The sequence below is a fragment of the Cydia amplana genome, chromosome 2 (genome assembly GCF_948474715.1).
Source record: "Cydia amplana chromosome 2, ilCydAmpl1.1, whole genome shotgun sequence".
Taxonomy (NCBI): Eukaryota; Metazoa; Arthropoda; class Insecta; order Lepidoptera; family Tortricidae; genus Cydia; species Cydia amplana.
The window spans coordinates 21,242,756-21,258,411 of record NC_086070.1 but is presented as its reverse complement, the minus strand read 5'-3'; the positions used below and the strand labels follow the sequence as shown (position 1 = coordinate 21,258,411).

General features: G+C 35.1%; 1 protein-coding gene across 1 annotated transcript in view; it reads left to right on the top strand.

Moving 5' to 3' along the window:
* The first annotated feature begins 403 nt into the window (after positions 1 to 403).
* The window catches only part of LOC134660055 (protein Wnt-4-like), an 85,808-nt gene continuing 70,555 nt past the window's right edge, over positions 404 to 15,656 (top strand). Inside the window, exon 1 of the mRNA XM_063515757.1 lies at positions 404 to 1,055. Coding sequence (XP_063371827.1) covers positions 991 to 1,055 — 65 coding nt within the window. The 5' untranslated portion in view covers positions 404 to 990. The remainder of the gene's footprint in view (positions 1,056 to 15,656) is intronic.

Below are 15,656 nucleotides of genomic sequence, written 5' to 3'. Positions count from 1 at the left end.
GCATTTAAAGAGGTATTTTAAGACTCAACCTGTATCTGAAGTATAGCTGGTCAACCAAATCTTGTCAGTAAAAAAAGGCGCGAAATTCAAATTTTCTATGGGACGATATCCCTTCGCGCCTACATTTTTCAAATTTGCCGCTTTTTTCTACTGTCAAGATCTGGTTGACCAAGTATAGGTATCAGTAGTTCAAGCTTCTGTACTTAATTCTACATTGTAGACTTATCTCAGCTATCATACTGAGTAGACTGAACATAAACATCATATTTACTGGCAATAAACTAAATCAACGTAACCACCAACGACCACATTTACGGCCATCCGTTCGATCAAGAAAGTCAATTCAGTAAACAAGCGCGTCATATATAAGCGCATTTACCTTACCAGACGCAAGCTCGCAAATCTTACAATTGATGAGTTCATAAATAAAATTTATTTTTTATCTCCTACCATTGTGTAGGAGGGAATATAAATAATTCCTTGACATTATAGTCGTGATTGCAACGACATTTCACGGTGGTTTGTCGTGGTAAGGGCTTGCAGCAATGCATTCGCCCTCCAATACGACCCTTCCCCTTACGCGAATCCTATGGAATACTTACGAGCGCTTGGAGCAAGCCAGTCTGGTTTTGTGTTCCCATGCGCGCGGATCGCGGGCGCGCACGTACTGGCCAACTATCCAAAATATTTCCGAATTCGAAATTTGAAAACCAAACGCTCATTGTATCTGTTTTATTTTCTAATCGCGGCTGTTTTCGAAGAAAGTTTACTTTTGTATTTTAAAGTGTTTTGAACTTTCAGAAAGTTTTTAAAAGTTTTCTTTTATTTTTTACAAGGATTGGAAATGTTTTAGTGATTACATTGTTATGTTATCGTTTTTGTGCTTTATGTTGTGTTGTTGCAGGTATGTTTTGAATTTTCGTTAGTGTTTTGTTCATTTGCGGTGATTTGTGAGTGTTTGACTGTTGAGGAGGATTGTAGTTTGTCACAATGGAGCTATTTTGGAAAGTGCTGAGCTTTCAACTATTATTAGCACAGGCTCAGGCGAACTGGTGGTAAGTAGCCTTAGACTAAAAAAGGTAAAAAACTCTTATTGCCGGTCTCTTGGCTGTAAACTGTATATATATATCGCTTTATTTTACTGCTTACCAGCTAAAGACGCTCACGATTTAAAATAAGTGTTTCCCTTTTTTTTATAAGAATGTAGATATTTTATTATTATTTGCGTATATGTGACAAATAAACTTAGTTTATAGTTATAGAAACGGATCTTATCTTACCCTACGCAAATGGAAAATCGAATGGCGGCAAAACATATCGATTGGACGGATGTATTATTAAACCGTGTAGTATTTATTGATTATGTAATATGACAACTTATATATTTTTTAATCGGGGAGCATTAATCACTGAAGATTGAGATCACTGCTGTCTTAAAAATTAATAAACGAATTGAATTAAGGTAAAATTAATTAGGAAATTATGAAAACCGGAAAAAATATGTTCTGTAGGTATAGTTTATTTGATTAAATTTCCAAACCTAATAAAGTAAGTGAAATAACACTAATTTTAATTAATTAAACTTAGCGCCACTTGCACCATCCCACTAACCCTGTGTTAACTGGTTAAACCTGGAGTTACCATGGTTACCAGTTGACACTGGGTTAACAGTTTAACGGGTAACGGGCAAAAATGGACACAACTCACAACATGGCAATTATACCTACATTAAAAGTAAAACTAAAGAGAAAAAAATATAAAAAATAAATAAAATCTATTACAACTGGGGTTTTTAGAGTCAGACCAAGCTAACGCTGAATTGCATTTGCAGTGACAAAGTGTGACAATGTCATCATTAATGTAATTTTTTTATAAAAATCATGATGATTATATACAGACAGGCTCTATTTGAAACCTTTGTACTTTTAGGTTGTGTTCGAGTGTTGTGTTGAAGCTTTGTTATAAGACATATAGATGTTTTTTTTTCTACGTATAGTCTAGAGACCGACAGACGGTTGTTACAGCACATGGACAAACAAATCACAGACTTTTCAATCTACCTAAATTGCGAAGTTTTCCCTGGAACCGGATACTTTCGGTCAGTTCTAAGTCTTCCGGCTATTTGTCACGAGGGATTACAGTGTTTCAATTAGGAAGGGTTACACATACATAGGAATGTTTTTTTAAATATATAAATATTTACTGAAAATGCTATACACACTTACTTTAAATTTGGTAAACTAACCTAGTTATTTTCAACATTTTTAATGGGTAACTCTACTTCCCGGCATTGTTCTCAAGTAAGGTATGTTGGGATAAGTGCGGATCTGGAATAAATACGAATATCAGTTATCTATAAAACTAAGCGTTCTTTTAATTTGAATGAGTCACCCAGTTCCAGTCCAAGTTCAAATTAGTTACATTAGTTAAATAAAATAAAATAAAATAAATTAGTTTAAACCCATTGTTTTACATTTTTAGGTTACCTTTTGATTAATCATGTATGAATACTGGTTTAAATGATTTATATTTAATGCTTAATAGGATGAAAAAAAGGCCTTAGGCCTGTCCTAGGTGCCTTTTCCTTAGCAGGTACCTACAGTAAGCAAAGCTATTGGCTAATATGGTAATCTGATAGTTTTTCTGACTGTACATGTGTGCAAAAGTAAGTTTTCTATCTGGCCTGCGCAGACCGCTGTTTAAACCAGATTATCTCTAAGGCTAAACCAATTTCGATGCAAATTCGAGATAGATCCGATTGGTACGGGTTTGGTTGGAATTTTGACGCCAACTGGCAGATAAATTAGGTTTAACCAACAAGTTATAAAATCAGAGCGCGTATTCAATAACTGAAAATATTATATATACCGATTTAATTTTGTCATAGGTCGCGCTCGCACTCTTGTGCGATTCTCTTATATTGTATACTTCAAATTAGTGTCATATTTTAAATTTCCAAATGCGGTTGCATCTGTTTAATTCTTAACGACCTACGCAATTTGAAGCAAAATCATAAGAAGAATAATTCAGTACCTGTATAATCAGGGATAGGGTAAAGGCACCAGTAGTCAGCCTTATAACGACTTTTTTAAGTTTGAACGTTCGGCATTTCTACAGGATTAGTCGGATAATTAAACAAATGACATGGTTAGATCAATTGTTTATCATAGTTTTAAAACAAAATATTTAATAAAATAACAATCCTCTTTATAATATCTCTAATTAAGTTTAAACAAAAAGTGGCACTTTTCTCCAGTAGTCAGCCTCCAAAATCCAGTACGCAGCCTCTGTGTACCCAGTACTCAGCCTATATAAACTATTTATAATAATTCGATCAAAATCACTAATATTTATTTTATATCAAAATCAAAGATGTTATAATATCTATATTTTATTTATAATTTTAGTTATTGTTATTGTAGTTAGTTGTAGTTTTCAATTTTAGTTTATTTTTTGCTTATATGTATTACTTACATGTTTATTTATTTAATAAAAAAAATCTTATAGGTACATACAATTCTTATGACACGAAATTTGTTGGCCATAGGTACTTAACTAACACAATTCTTTCAAACTAAGAGTCGCAATATTTATTTTCTAATAATTAATCCGTCAAAAATTAACTAGGTAAATCCTAATATATAATTATGTTCCTAGTAGGCATTCGGTAAAAAATAATTAAACGAGTCTATTCAGATCTAATTATCATTTTATCATTAATAAACAAAGTCATATTATACCGACCAGCAAAAAGCAAAATGATAGTTATGTATAGTTAACGTCAAAAATATGTTTATACTTTTGAACCTTATTTCAATGAGAGGTTTAAAAATGTGGACATATTTTTGACGGCGACGTACCAAGCAAGGTCAATGGCTGAGTACTGGATCAGCGAAACCCAGTGGTCAGCCGCATTAAAACGTTATTTCAAATGCGGCTGACTACTGGGTTTTACTTTAAATTGACTAGGGCATGCCTAAATAATTTGAAAATGTAAATTTAACGGTCCTAACGGTCGCATTGGCTCGAAAATAATAAAATAAACGAATAACCCAAAGGTCAGCCGTGGGGGGCTGGGCACTGGATTCTTTGGAAAAAAGTGTTATCCAGTGGCCAGCCCCCTTAATTTATAAGTGAAATATTGATATTTTCATTCACATATAATGCAATTTAATAGATAAACTAATAAATAAACCAATCATTAACAAAAACAATAACTTCTAACATTAAAACATAGTTTTTCTTGCCTGTTAAGAGAACACCACGTGCAGTAAAAAATATGGCGGACATGACACTATTGCACTCGTCGACTAACAGCACCTGTATGAACGAGTATATTTCTTCCCCCCGTTCCCTCACCGCACCTGTCGTACGACGTATTAACCAATAAGGAATCAAAGGTCCTATTTGAGTACTCGTGATTTGTTTAAACGAATATACCAGATATTTATGACCAATAAACGACTCAAAAGGCTTACTACTGGTACCTGGCTGGCCACTGGTGCTGTTACCCTATTCCCGGCGAACCACCTTAAAAGCAAAAATGGTTCACCAATAGTAAAAGGTGGTTCACCGGGAATGTCCCTGATTGAACCTTGCTCGGTAGCTGGCATCTTCTTTTTAACCGACTTCCAAATCTAAAAGGAGGAGGTTATCAATTCGGTTGTGTTTTTTTTGTTTTTTTTTTTTTTTATTTTTTTTTATGTTTGTTACTCCATATCTCCGTCATTACTGGACCGATTTTGAAAATAATTGTTTTGATTGTATGTATATGCATACAGATTGGTCCCGTTTTTGTCAAAACCCAGTTCTGATGATGGGATCTATGAGGAATCGAGGGAACTCCTCAAATCTTAAAGGCACACATATAGTGATTTTTGTATTTTTATCAACAAATCAAACATATACATTCAAAAAAGTGACATTTGATGAAGTGGAACTGCTGATGATGATCAGAACGGAACTCTTCAACGATGCATAGCACACGTCTGACGATTTGTCCTCTTCGTTATGTTTGTTAAGCAAGTTAAGTTTTTAAGCTACATTTTTGTCAAGCTCCAGTTCTGATGATGGGATCCACGAGGAATCGAGGGAACTCCTCCAATCTTAAAGGCATGCGTATAGAGATTTTTGTATTTTCATCAGAAAATCGAGCATTTTCATTAAAAACTGTCGCATTTGATGAAGTGGAACTGCTGATGATGATCATAACGGAACTCTTCAACAACGCATAGCTCGCATTTGGCGATTTGTCCTTTTCGTTATGTTTGTTAAGCAAGTTAGGTTTTAGGCACATTTATGTCAATCTCAAGTCCTGAACATGGTATCCATGAGGAATCGAGGGAGCTTCTCAAATCTTAAAGGCATCCGTATAGAATTTTATATATTTTCATCAGAAAATCAAGCATTTACATTAAAAACTGTGGCATTTGATGAAGTGGAACTGCTGATGATGATCAGAACAGAACTCCTCAACGACGCATAATACACGTTTTGTGATTTTCAATTTCGATTTTGACTTGGATTGGGCCCCGGACTCCGGACTCGGACCCGTACTCGGACTCGGACCCAGACCCGGACCTTGACCCGGAAAACCACTATGATACCTAAACTAAATCAACCACTATGATTACCATAAAATGTATACATATTACCAAATAAAGTATAAGCACCGTTAAGTGGGTTAGGCTAGTAGTTAGAGAAGTCGGTTTTTTTCTATTAAAGATTATTCTAAAGTAATAAGGCGCGTCCCATCTCTGAAAATAAGAATCTTAATTTCGATGATTACGGAATAAATTCAAAATATTGTCTGTTGCATATAGTTTCTATATATGTAGTTATGTACATCAATACATAGTAACAATGTGCCACCTCCCCTCCTCCTCACCTCTCCTCTAAATGTATACCGTGACCACTCTATTTTCTGTCGCACATAAGGATTGTACATTGTGCAATTCCACTTTTCATTGGAAACTCTAATAGATTATTAAAATTCGTTATTAATCTCTCGTTAGTCGTTAATCGTTATTAATTCAGAACAAATTTAATATTTATATCTAAAATTACAAATTAAAATTATAAATTAAAAAAAAAAGACAACGCTTCAAGTCGTTCCGGCGCAAAGGTGCCCATGATATTAATCGTTATTAATATCTAGGTAGTAGTATATTTTTACCCCAGAACTTACTTTAGTAATATAATAATAATACTATAAGGGGCCTCTACGTGTTGGATCTGTGTCCCCACGCAAGCCTATCAAAACACCGGGATTATAGGCCCGTGATATCCAAGGAGATACTATAATATATGTAGCTTAGACGCTTGTTAAGTTTTATACAGTTAGACAATCAATAAATTATTCTCGAAACTTTTTTTTTTAATTTCAGCGAGGTTTTTTGTCCATTGCGCTCTTAGCGGTCAGTACGCAGCCCGCGGGCAGTCAAACTTATTTATAACCCTTCTAGGCTGGGCTATGGGCACAAAATAACTTTTGCTTTGTTACCCGTTTAGTAAACATGAACGACATATGCTTAACTATAACACATTGAAAACTGACATTACATTGACATAACGTAGCTAAACCCCAAATATTGTAAAGAAGGTAGGTACCAAATAGGCAACCATACCCAAAGGAAAAATGTACCTACTTAATCTTACGCTGTTTAAAAATTCGAGCGTACCCTTTTTTACTTATTTTTTTTTAATTCCTAATTATAACTATGTACTTATAAGTCAGATGTTGTAGGTATACTGTTAAAATTACCGCCAAGAATTGTATAAAAGGTAAACCATAAAAGATACAAAGTCTGCGCCTGTTAGCACCAAAAAGGTCTATAGATAATTAGATAAACAAAAAGGATGCAACTTAAATTGCATTTCTACAAAAACAATACACAATGTGCAATAAAAAATGTTGCATAGTTCTCAAGCCGTGTACTTAGTACTTACGGCACTCCCACGCATCCGAAACCATATTGCAATTATCTCTACATTTTGTCCCTTCACCTTCTTCACAGTATAAACATTATGAACAGTATGGAAATGTTTTCGTTTTCGACGTGATGTTGGGCGTGAGATCTTAGGACCATAGTCTTACATACAGTTTTATTACTCGTACAAAATACAGTCTGTGCGGAAAGAGAAGAGTTGTGGAATTTATGGGGCCCAATACATTCCACGACTTTCAGAACAGACTCTACAAAGAATATTATATGTATAAACAAATAATATACCCACGTTTACCAATCACCAGTGCCAGAGAAAGTCCGTCTAAGGTAATTTTGCACCGACTTGAACGGAATCAATCGCGGGGTGTTATTATAAACGTCATATTTTCATAGAAATTTGACATTATGATTGTGTTGTATTTTTAAGGTAGGTAGATCGCAAGCTGTCGGTATTTTTTTTACTGCTCTTTAACGTATACTGTTTCGAAGTCGTTTACTGTTTTGATACTTCTTCGAATGATCAAGTAAGTATGGGATTTTATGCGACATTAGCTGCATACTTAATTGTACATCTCCTTTCTTGGCCGCATCATTAACTATTTAGAATTAATGCGAAATTGCCAACAGAAACTTTTCTTATTTTACATGTGTGAGATACTATGTGGTGATAAAAAATGTTTGTCATTTTTAACATAAGTAGGTAAAATATCCTGCGTTTATTAGTTTAGATATTAATATGATCAATATTACAAACATTTATTAATAACGTGAATTTAAGTAAACTAAATTCGGAATTCCAATAGGATTATCTAAGAAACTAACATTGATCTGATCTTTACACCTTCAAATTCATTTAATATCATATCAAATCCATGTACTAAATATAAATACAACGTAGGTTTGGTCCAAAATACACAAATAAGTAAATAGAATGATGAATGTTGGCTAGGTAAACCTGAGTCCGATTCTGATTTAATCATTTGTTACATTTTTGCTATTGTTTCGATAAGACCATGACGATAGCTAACGCTGATTAATGCATGGAGAATGCAACAAAAGTCGTATCATTGGTTACGATCGTCAAAGTCTTATCAAAACAAGATATACGCCGTAACAAACTGTTGAATTAGAATCGGTCCCCCTATCTTATAAATGTGGGGTACCTATTTATACAGAGTGTATTAGTTCTAGGAGTTCTGTTTTCAGTGGTTTCAGCTAATTGAATTCATTTATCAAGTGAGTGTCGGCAGGAACATTTATGACTAATGGCAGTTTAAAATGATTTTAGTATTGCTTAGATGTCCTACAGGATGCTTCCGACAGTGGGTTGATTTTAAAACACATATGTGGCTTAGATTACTTGAAATACCCAACCAGAGTATGTATCTACTTTCAAAAATCCTCCAATTAAAAACATCCATGTAGAAGAAGGTTGAAGAAGGCCTTCAACGATTTTTTTTACGTTTTAAATAATTATATAAAACACCTGTAAAAAGCGTTGTACCGTAAAACAAACCGCAACGCAAACGCATTCGGTGTGACACCAACCGGTTCTTAGCTCTCAACACAACCGCCTAATTCACAGAGGAAGTAATCACTCACTCGGATGCTAATTATGTTTAACACCTTTCATTGTCCGTGGCGAATAAATTAAACATCCAAATTGAATAGCCAGTAGATAACCATCGATAGAATTGGTCTTACTAAAGACAACTAAATAATAAGCACTGCTAATATATATAGCGGTTCCCTCTGAAATAAAGTCAAACCAAGTTAAGTCTCTGTACAGTACTTTTCAATGTCAAAGTATGGAAGTTTCACCATGAACTTATGACAAGACGGACTCTAAATAGTTTTTGTAGATGTCACTTTACGAGTATAAAGATAGCTACAATTACAAGACATTCTTTATTTCAAAATTAAACTATGTAATCGTTTTTGTGGAACTAGGTTAGGCAGTTTTTATTATCTAACCATCACTTAACTTATAATACGTTATCCACCGGTAAAATGTAATAATTCAAATTGAATTTAACTTTATTTTGATCTTAGTTTATAAGAACACAGGCTTTTCATTTCAATGGATTATAATTTCAAAATGTTTCGCTTTGTAATTTAGCTTTGATTTTTGGTAATGAGCGTTTATAAAGGGAGTAAGTACAGTTTTGTTTCGATGGTTTGATATCACGATCTGATAAAGTATCTACTTAATATTAATTAAATAAACTAATTTATTTACATTTCAGCTCTCTCCCTAACTCTTTTTCTATCTAATTTTGATCTTAAGCTTTTTTTCTATCAAATTTTGGTAAAACATAGGTATTTTTTTATTTTATTTTTATTTTATTTTAAGGTTCACCAACAGTTATTACATTGAGGCTTAAGTACATCAATACAAACTTAAATAACATGCTGAATGTATAACTAATTACTGGTAAACACCACATGCAAAAATTAAAAAAGCAAATTCAACAACAAAGCCACATTTGAACACCTTATTACTATAGAATAAGGAGCAAAGCGCAACCACGATGTAGACTGGTTAAGTAGGTATATAACTAAATATGGAATTAAAACTAAATATACTAACTACTAATGAATAAATTTCTAATTTTTGTCAGAGAGTCAAAGTGAACATCAAACCTGTTACTATATCTATTGAGTAAATTGCTCAAGCGTGGTACTGGGGAGTTTGACCCTAACACAGTTCGGCGCTGAGGGCGAGACATTGGTTTGATAGCAAAACGCGGTATTCTTCTAGGTACAGAGAAACGAAAGCTACTCAAGAGTTGTGGACAATCTATACTGTTTCTTATAAGCTTAGTGAGAAATTTTAAATCTAGTAAATCTCTACGGTTCTCAAGAGATAACATTTTAAAAAGTTTTAACCTATCCTTATAAGAGAAAGATCTTTTCGCAAGACCTACCGATCGAGCAAGGTGCCACATAAATCTTTTTTGCAATCTTTCAATCCGAAGACAATGAGTTGCATAATGTGGTCGCCAGACGATACTACCATACTCTAGGTGACTACATACTAGACTATAATAGAGAAGTTTTTTGGTTTGTATCCTACGAAATACCTTTCCATTTCTTATGACGAATCCTAACATACATGAAGCTTTTTTTACTATTGCATCGATGTGAGGAACGAATGTAAGTTTTGTATCAAAGATAATTCCTAGGTCACGTATGGTTTGCACTTTAGGAAGACATTCACCAGCGATATGATATGACGAAGAAACTATATTGATCTTACGAGTAAAACTAATAGAGGAGCATTTTTTGGCATTAAGAGACATACCATTTTCTGAACACCATTTACTAAGCCTTTCAATGTCATCCTGGAGAAGGGCGACATCGGAAGGACAAGTTACCACTCTAGCAAATTTGAGATCGTCTGCATACATGAACGGGATGGAGTGATGAAATTGGGCGGGCAAATCATTAATAAATATATTGAATAATATAGGACCAAGGTGGGAGCCTTGTGGAACACCTGAAGGGATATTATAAGTCTGAGAAGAGAAACCATTAATAACTACATAAAATGATCGATTATGGAGATATGACTCAATCCATTTTAGTAAAGGACCCGTGACGCCGTAGGAAGAAAGCTTCTGAATCAAGACCATATGAGAAACTCGGTCAAATGCCTTGCTAAAGTCGGTATAGATGACGTCGATCTGCTTATTAATATCAACAGCCTTAGTGACAAGCTCAGAGAAGGAGGCAAGATTGGTGAAAGTTGACCGCGCAGGGACAAAACCATGTTGGTGTTCAGTTATATACTGTTTGAAGTGACATTGAATAAAAGGACAGATAAGGGATTCGAAGATTTTGGCAAAAGTAGAAAGTATAGATATAGGTCTATAATTCTTTACTACACTAATATCCTCGGCCTTGTGTATTGGGATAACTTTAGCCCTTTTCCATATATCTGGAAAAATACCAGTTACAAGCGATTCACGATAAATAATATATAACGGATAAGATAATGTTTTTGAGCAATTAGATATAAAAAATGGGGGGATGCCGTCAGGGCCAGCCCCTTTAGCAGCATCAAGGTGTTTCAGTTTTTTATTGATCGAGTCAAGATTTAATGTTACGTTATTAAGACATTCAGATGATCTTATGACACCGGCCATATTAAAGTTATTGCTGTCATCCTCCCTGTAAACTGATGAAAAGTATTGAGCAAATAAATTACAAATCTCTGATCCTTCCGAGCTTACAGTAACCCCATCTGTCATCGAAGCAGGAAAGCTACTCACACCTCCTCGTTTTGCTTTTATGAAGGACCAGAAATATTTTGGATTATTATGTATATTATTCTCAACGTGAGAAATATAAGAATTATAGCAAGAGATTGCATAAGTGTCACATCTTTTTCTTAGTAACTTAAATTCAATTAGGTCTCGCGGATTATTAAATTTTTTGTAACGTTTTCTTGCTTTATTTTTTTCTTTTAATAGTTTTATAAGAGTACGATTAAACCAAATTGGATATGTATTCGAATGTTTTTTTTTAGAAAAAGGGACCAGTAACATAATTGCATCGTTAAGTACTTCATAGAACGTTGATACCATTTCATTAACATCGTCACATTGTCCAAATAATTCATCCCAGTTTTGACGATCTAAATATTTATTTATGCTGTCATAATCAGCTTTACGAAAGTTTGGAATCAAATGAAGGTTGTTGCTCTTTAAACTATTGGTCTCGATTAAGGGAATAGTGATAACAATGGGCGGATGATGAGAGCCTGGATTGGAAAGAATATCACAAGCATTGGAAACAGATGTAGATATAATATCTGTCAAAACCAGGTCGAGTGTTTTGCCGAAATTATTAAGAATGCCATTACTCTGAACAAGGTTATTTAGATTTGCAAAATCGATTAGCATCTCTTCTGTTAAGGACAAACTAACGTTAAGCGATTGCTGATTATTCGGTTGTGCCCAGTTTATGCGTCCTAGATTAAAGTCTCCTATAAGAATAGTCGAGCTATCAATTGACTCCATGACCTCATTACAGTTTGAGAGGAAATAGTCTAAGGTTGTTTTTACAACAGGTGGAGGTAAGTATACGGCACATAAGGCAATTTTAGTACTGGCACATGAGTTATGCATGGGGAGATCGAGAGTGACCCATAGATCTTCACAGTTTGTTTCCCAACTATACATTCTAACAGGCGCGAACCTTTTCAATATTGCTACAAGAACACCACCACCCTCCTTACAACTATGAAAGCCGGTTGACTCTCGATCCCTCCTGAATACAGTATAGCGGTCATCAAAAAGTTCATGTGACGAAACATTTTTGTTTAGCCAGGTTTCAGTCCAAACTATAACATCATAATTAGAACAACAGACATTGGTATAAATACTATGGGTTTTGGTCCTAAGACCACCTATGTTTTGATAATATATATTAATGTTCGAGAATTTTAAAATAGTTACAACAAATCAGCTTGCTAGGTATCTTAAACTATCTTATTTAAAGAGTCCATATCTCTAATCAGTATATATTCGGAAACGTCAGATTTTCTCACAAAGACGCGGCCTCCTCTCACCCAGACATGCTTATATCCCTTCTCCTTTGCTTTTATTCGAGTTGTCGCATGAAGTGCCTTGTTTGCGAGGCTCAAATGTTCCATAATGTATATCGGGGATTTCTCACCCACAAATCCCATGTGTGACGTGTTCAATTTTTCGGAAACAGGTTTAGATTTGTTGAAGTTAATCGCTGCAGCTAAGAATGAGTCTCGAAGTCTGGGTGTATTAAATTGCACAATAATGGATTTAGGTCGGTTATTGTTGTTATTTGACTTCATGACGCGCGTGCAGTGAGAGACGTCTACTTCTTTTACCTCGCTTTTTACAACCTTCCCTAAGTCCATAACAATTTTGATTAAATTTTCGTTACTTTTTTGGGGTACACACTGTATCTCGACGTTGCTGGCCCGACTCTGTTGTTCTAAGTAATTAAGACGGCCTGTCATATCTTGTAAGGTAGCTGACATTTTATTATTCTGGTCCTGCAGTTCCCTAATTCTTTTTTTATCTTCTTTGTTCTCTTTTTTTATATCCTCGTACTGAAGGTTCATAAAAGTTACAGAATCATTAATCCCCTTTATCTCATCTCGCATTGTTTTTAATTCTCTGTTTAAAATCGCCCCCATGCTCAACGTAAATTTTGCCATTAATATCTCAAATTGGTTCTCCATTACCTCCTCTACAATTGTACGTATGCCCTGTTCTGTAATCGGTGCCTCTGATACACCCGGTGGGGACTGTAATGCAGGTCTCTTTCCAGTGCGCACACAAGCGCTGGTGTTGAATCTTATCGGAGTTTGGTCGTCTTTTTTTACTTTAGACGTTGCTGCGCATATGGGGCATATCCAGTCAGTCAGTTCAGAAGACAAGTCAAGACCTAGGCATGTATAATGAAAGCCTTTCTTACACAGACCACATTGTACGAACTTTTCATTTGTGTCAGTCGATGGACAGCAGGCCCATTTCACAACTTGATTGGCCATAATTCAGTGTTAGTAGAATAGCGCGAAGAAAAAAGTTTTTTATTTTTATTTTCTTTAATATAAATCATGCACTGTAATAAATGCTCACGCACTGGAGAGCGCCAGTATCAGTCGATGTAGTTGCACGGTAATAAATGCTCCCAATACCGCACTCGACGCAACCTTCGCGGACGATAAGTCTTAACCGCCGTATATAGCGCGTACTTACGCGTTCAGGTCGAGACGGTCAAATTCTGATTATGTCGGGTAACTTACAAAATAATGTTCAATGGTTTGCAATAGATTCAAATGTAATTGCCTTGTAAATTATCACTAATTGTCTTAGATTTTAACACACAACTGTAATTTTATAATTTATCGTCCTATTTTGCACTAACACTGCTGTTGAACTTCACTTTAGATAGTTTTAAATCCATTTTTACTGCCGGAGCATTTGACAACAACTTGTTGCTTACGAGCGCACGGAGGTACATATAAAGTCTGTCTAAGCTAAAGTCTGTGCGGAAAGAGAAGAGTCGTAGAATGTATTGAATCCCATACATTTCACGACTATTCTCTTTCCGCACAGACTCTAACTTTGCACCGACTTAAACAGAAGGAAGTGAGAGAGTGTCATTATAATCGTCATACAGTAAAACCCGCTTTCGATTCTGAAGGGACCTAGCAAAAAAAACGTCTTAAACGGGAAATCGTATTAAACGTGAAATTTTTAAGTTAGTAACATTTAGATGGCGTATTAAGCGGGACGCGAGTCGTATTAACCGTGAAAAAATATATGAAAACAGACCTAAAGTTGCAGGGACCGGCGTAAAATGGCGTATTATGCGGGAAATCGTATTAAACGTGATCGTATTAAGCGGGTTCTACTGTATTTTCATAGAAATTTGATATTAATGAAGAAATTACCACATTTTGTCACTGCAAATGCCATGCAGAGTTAGCTTGGTCGGATAATAAGGTCTTAGAATTTAATTATTATTATAATACATAGGTGGGTAGGTATATTATGAATGTATGAAGTTAAGTTAGTTTACTTCGTATTTGGTATGTTAATCTAGAAACCTTCGCAAAGCCAACGGTGGAAAGCGAAACGGTCGCAGAAGCGTTTCATACAAATTTACAACCAATTTCATAAAGTGAATTCTGTAAGAGGTTGTTAGTTTGGGAGGTTACGAGACAGGCTATTGTCATTGTTCGCTTCAGTTCAGTTTACTTTCATGCTCAAATCTTACCGTCATGAGCAGTTTGAAATTGGATTTTGACCCTTTGAAAATAGAGCTCAGTGTTGCATATACAATTATAATATATATTATGAGGTTCAGAAACGACATCTTAGGTACAACTTTTGGTTCTGCTAGACTTTCTCCGAAGCTTTTTCGAAGTCCGAATGTAAAATTATGATATTGGAATTTAACGTCTTGTCCATCGGGGATCAACGTGTCAAGGCTGTAGGCGTGATGGTCACTTTTGTACCCTGACGACCGCAGACCGAATATTGTTTTAAATATCAGGGCGGTGTTTTGGCTATAGCCAAACAACAATAAAGTAAGATACTTGTTCAAAACTCATTATTAACCTCAACGAAAACTGCCTCACGCTAATTTAACACGCACTACATTCCGACATAAAGGCAAAATCTATAAATAGTAAACAGCCGTATATTACGTTCAAAGACAAATGTTCGCAGATGGCCATAACGCGCCATTGAGTCTAAACGGACCGTCGAGTTATCACTTTACTCAGAACTTGTATACTTACGCATTTTCCAAAGGAAAAATGCGGTAATTATATAAGAAACTCATAGGTGCTTACATCGTTTTAACTTTGGAATTATCGCTAGGTATCGCAAGTCTGTTATTCCCTTAGCAATTTAAGCATATCAGTGGCGGAGCACATAGCCCTCGATTCATATCGGTTTGTCTAACTTTCAGTTGAGTACTACATATTTCTACGGCTCGTAAAGAAGAGTCAAATTAGCTCCAGCCCTCTGACGAATATGTTGATGCACCACCACTGATATGTATCAGGTAGGTACCTACCTAACACTGATTTAAACTTTCACGATTTTCACACATTATTAAATTATACAACGGGACTTAATCGCGTATCTATGATACGCGATTAAGTCCCGTTGTATAATTTAATAAGGTACCTACCTAGTTTTCTAA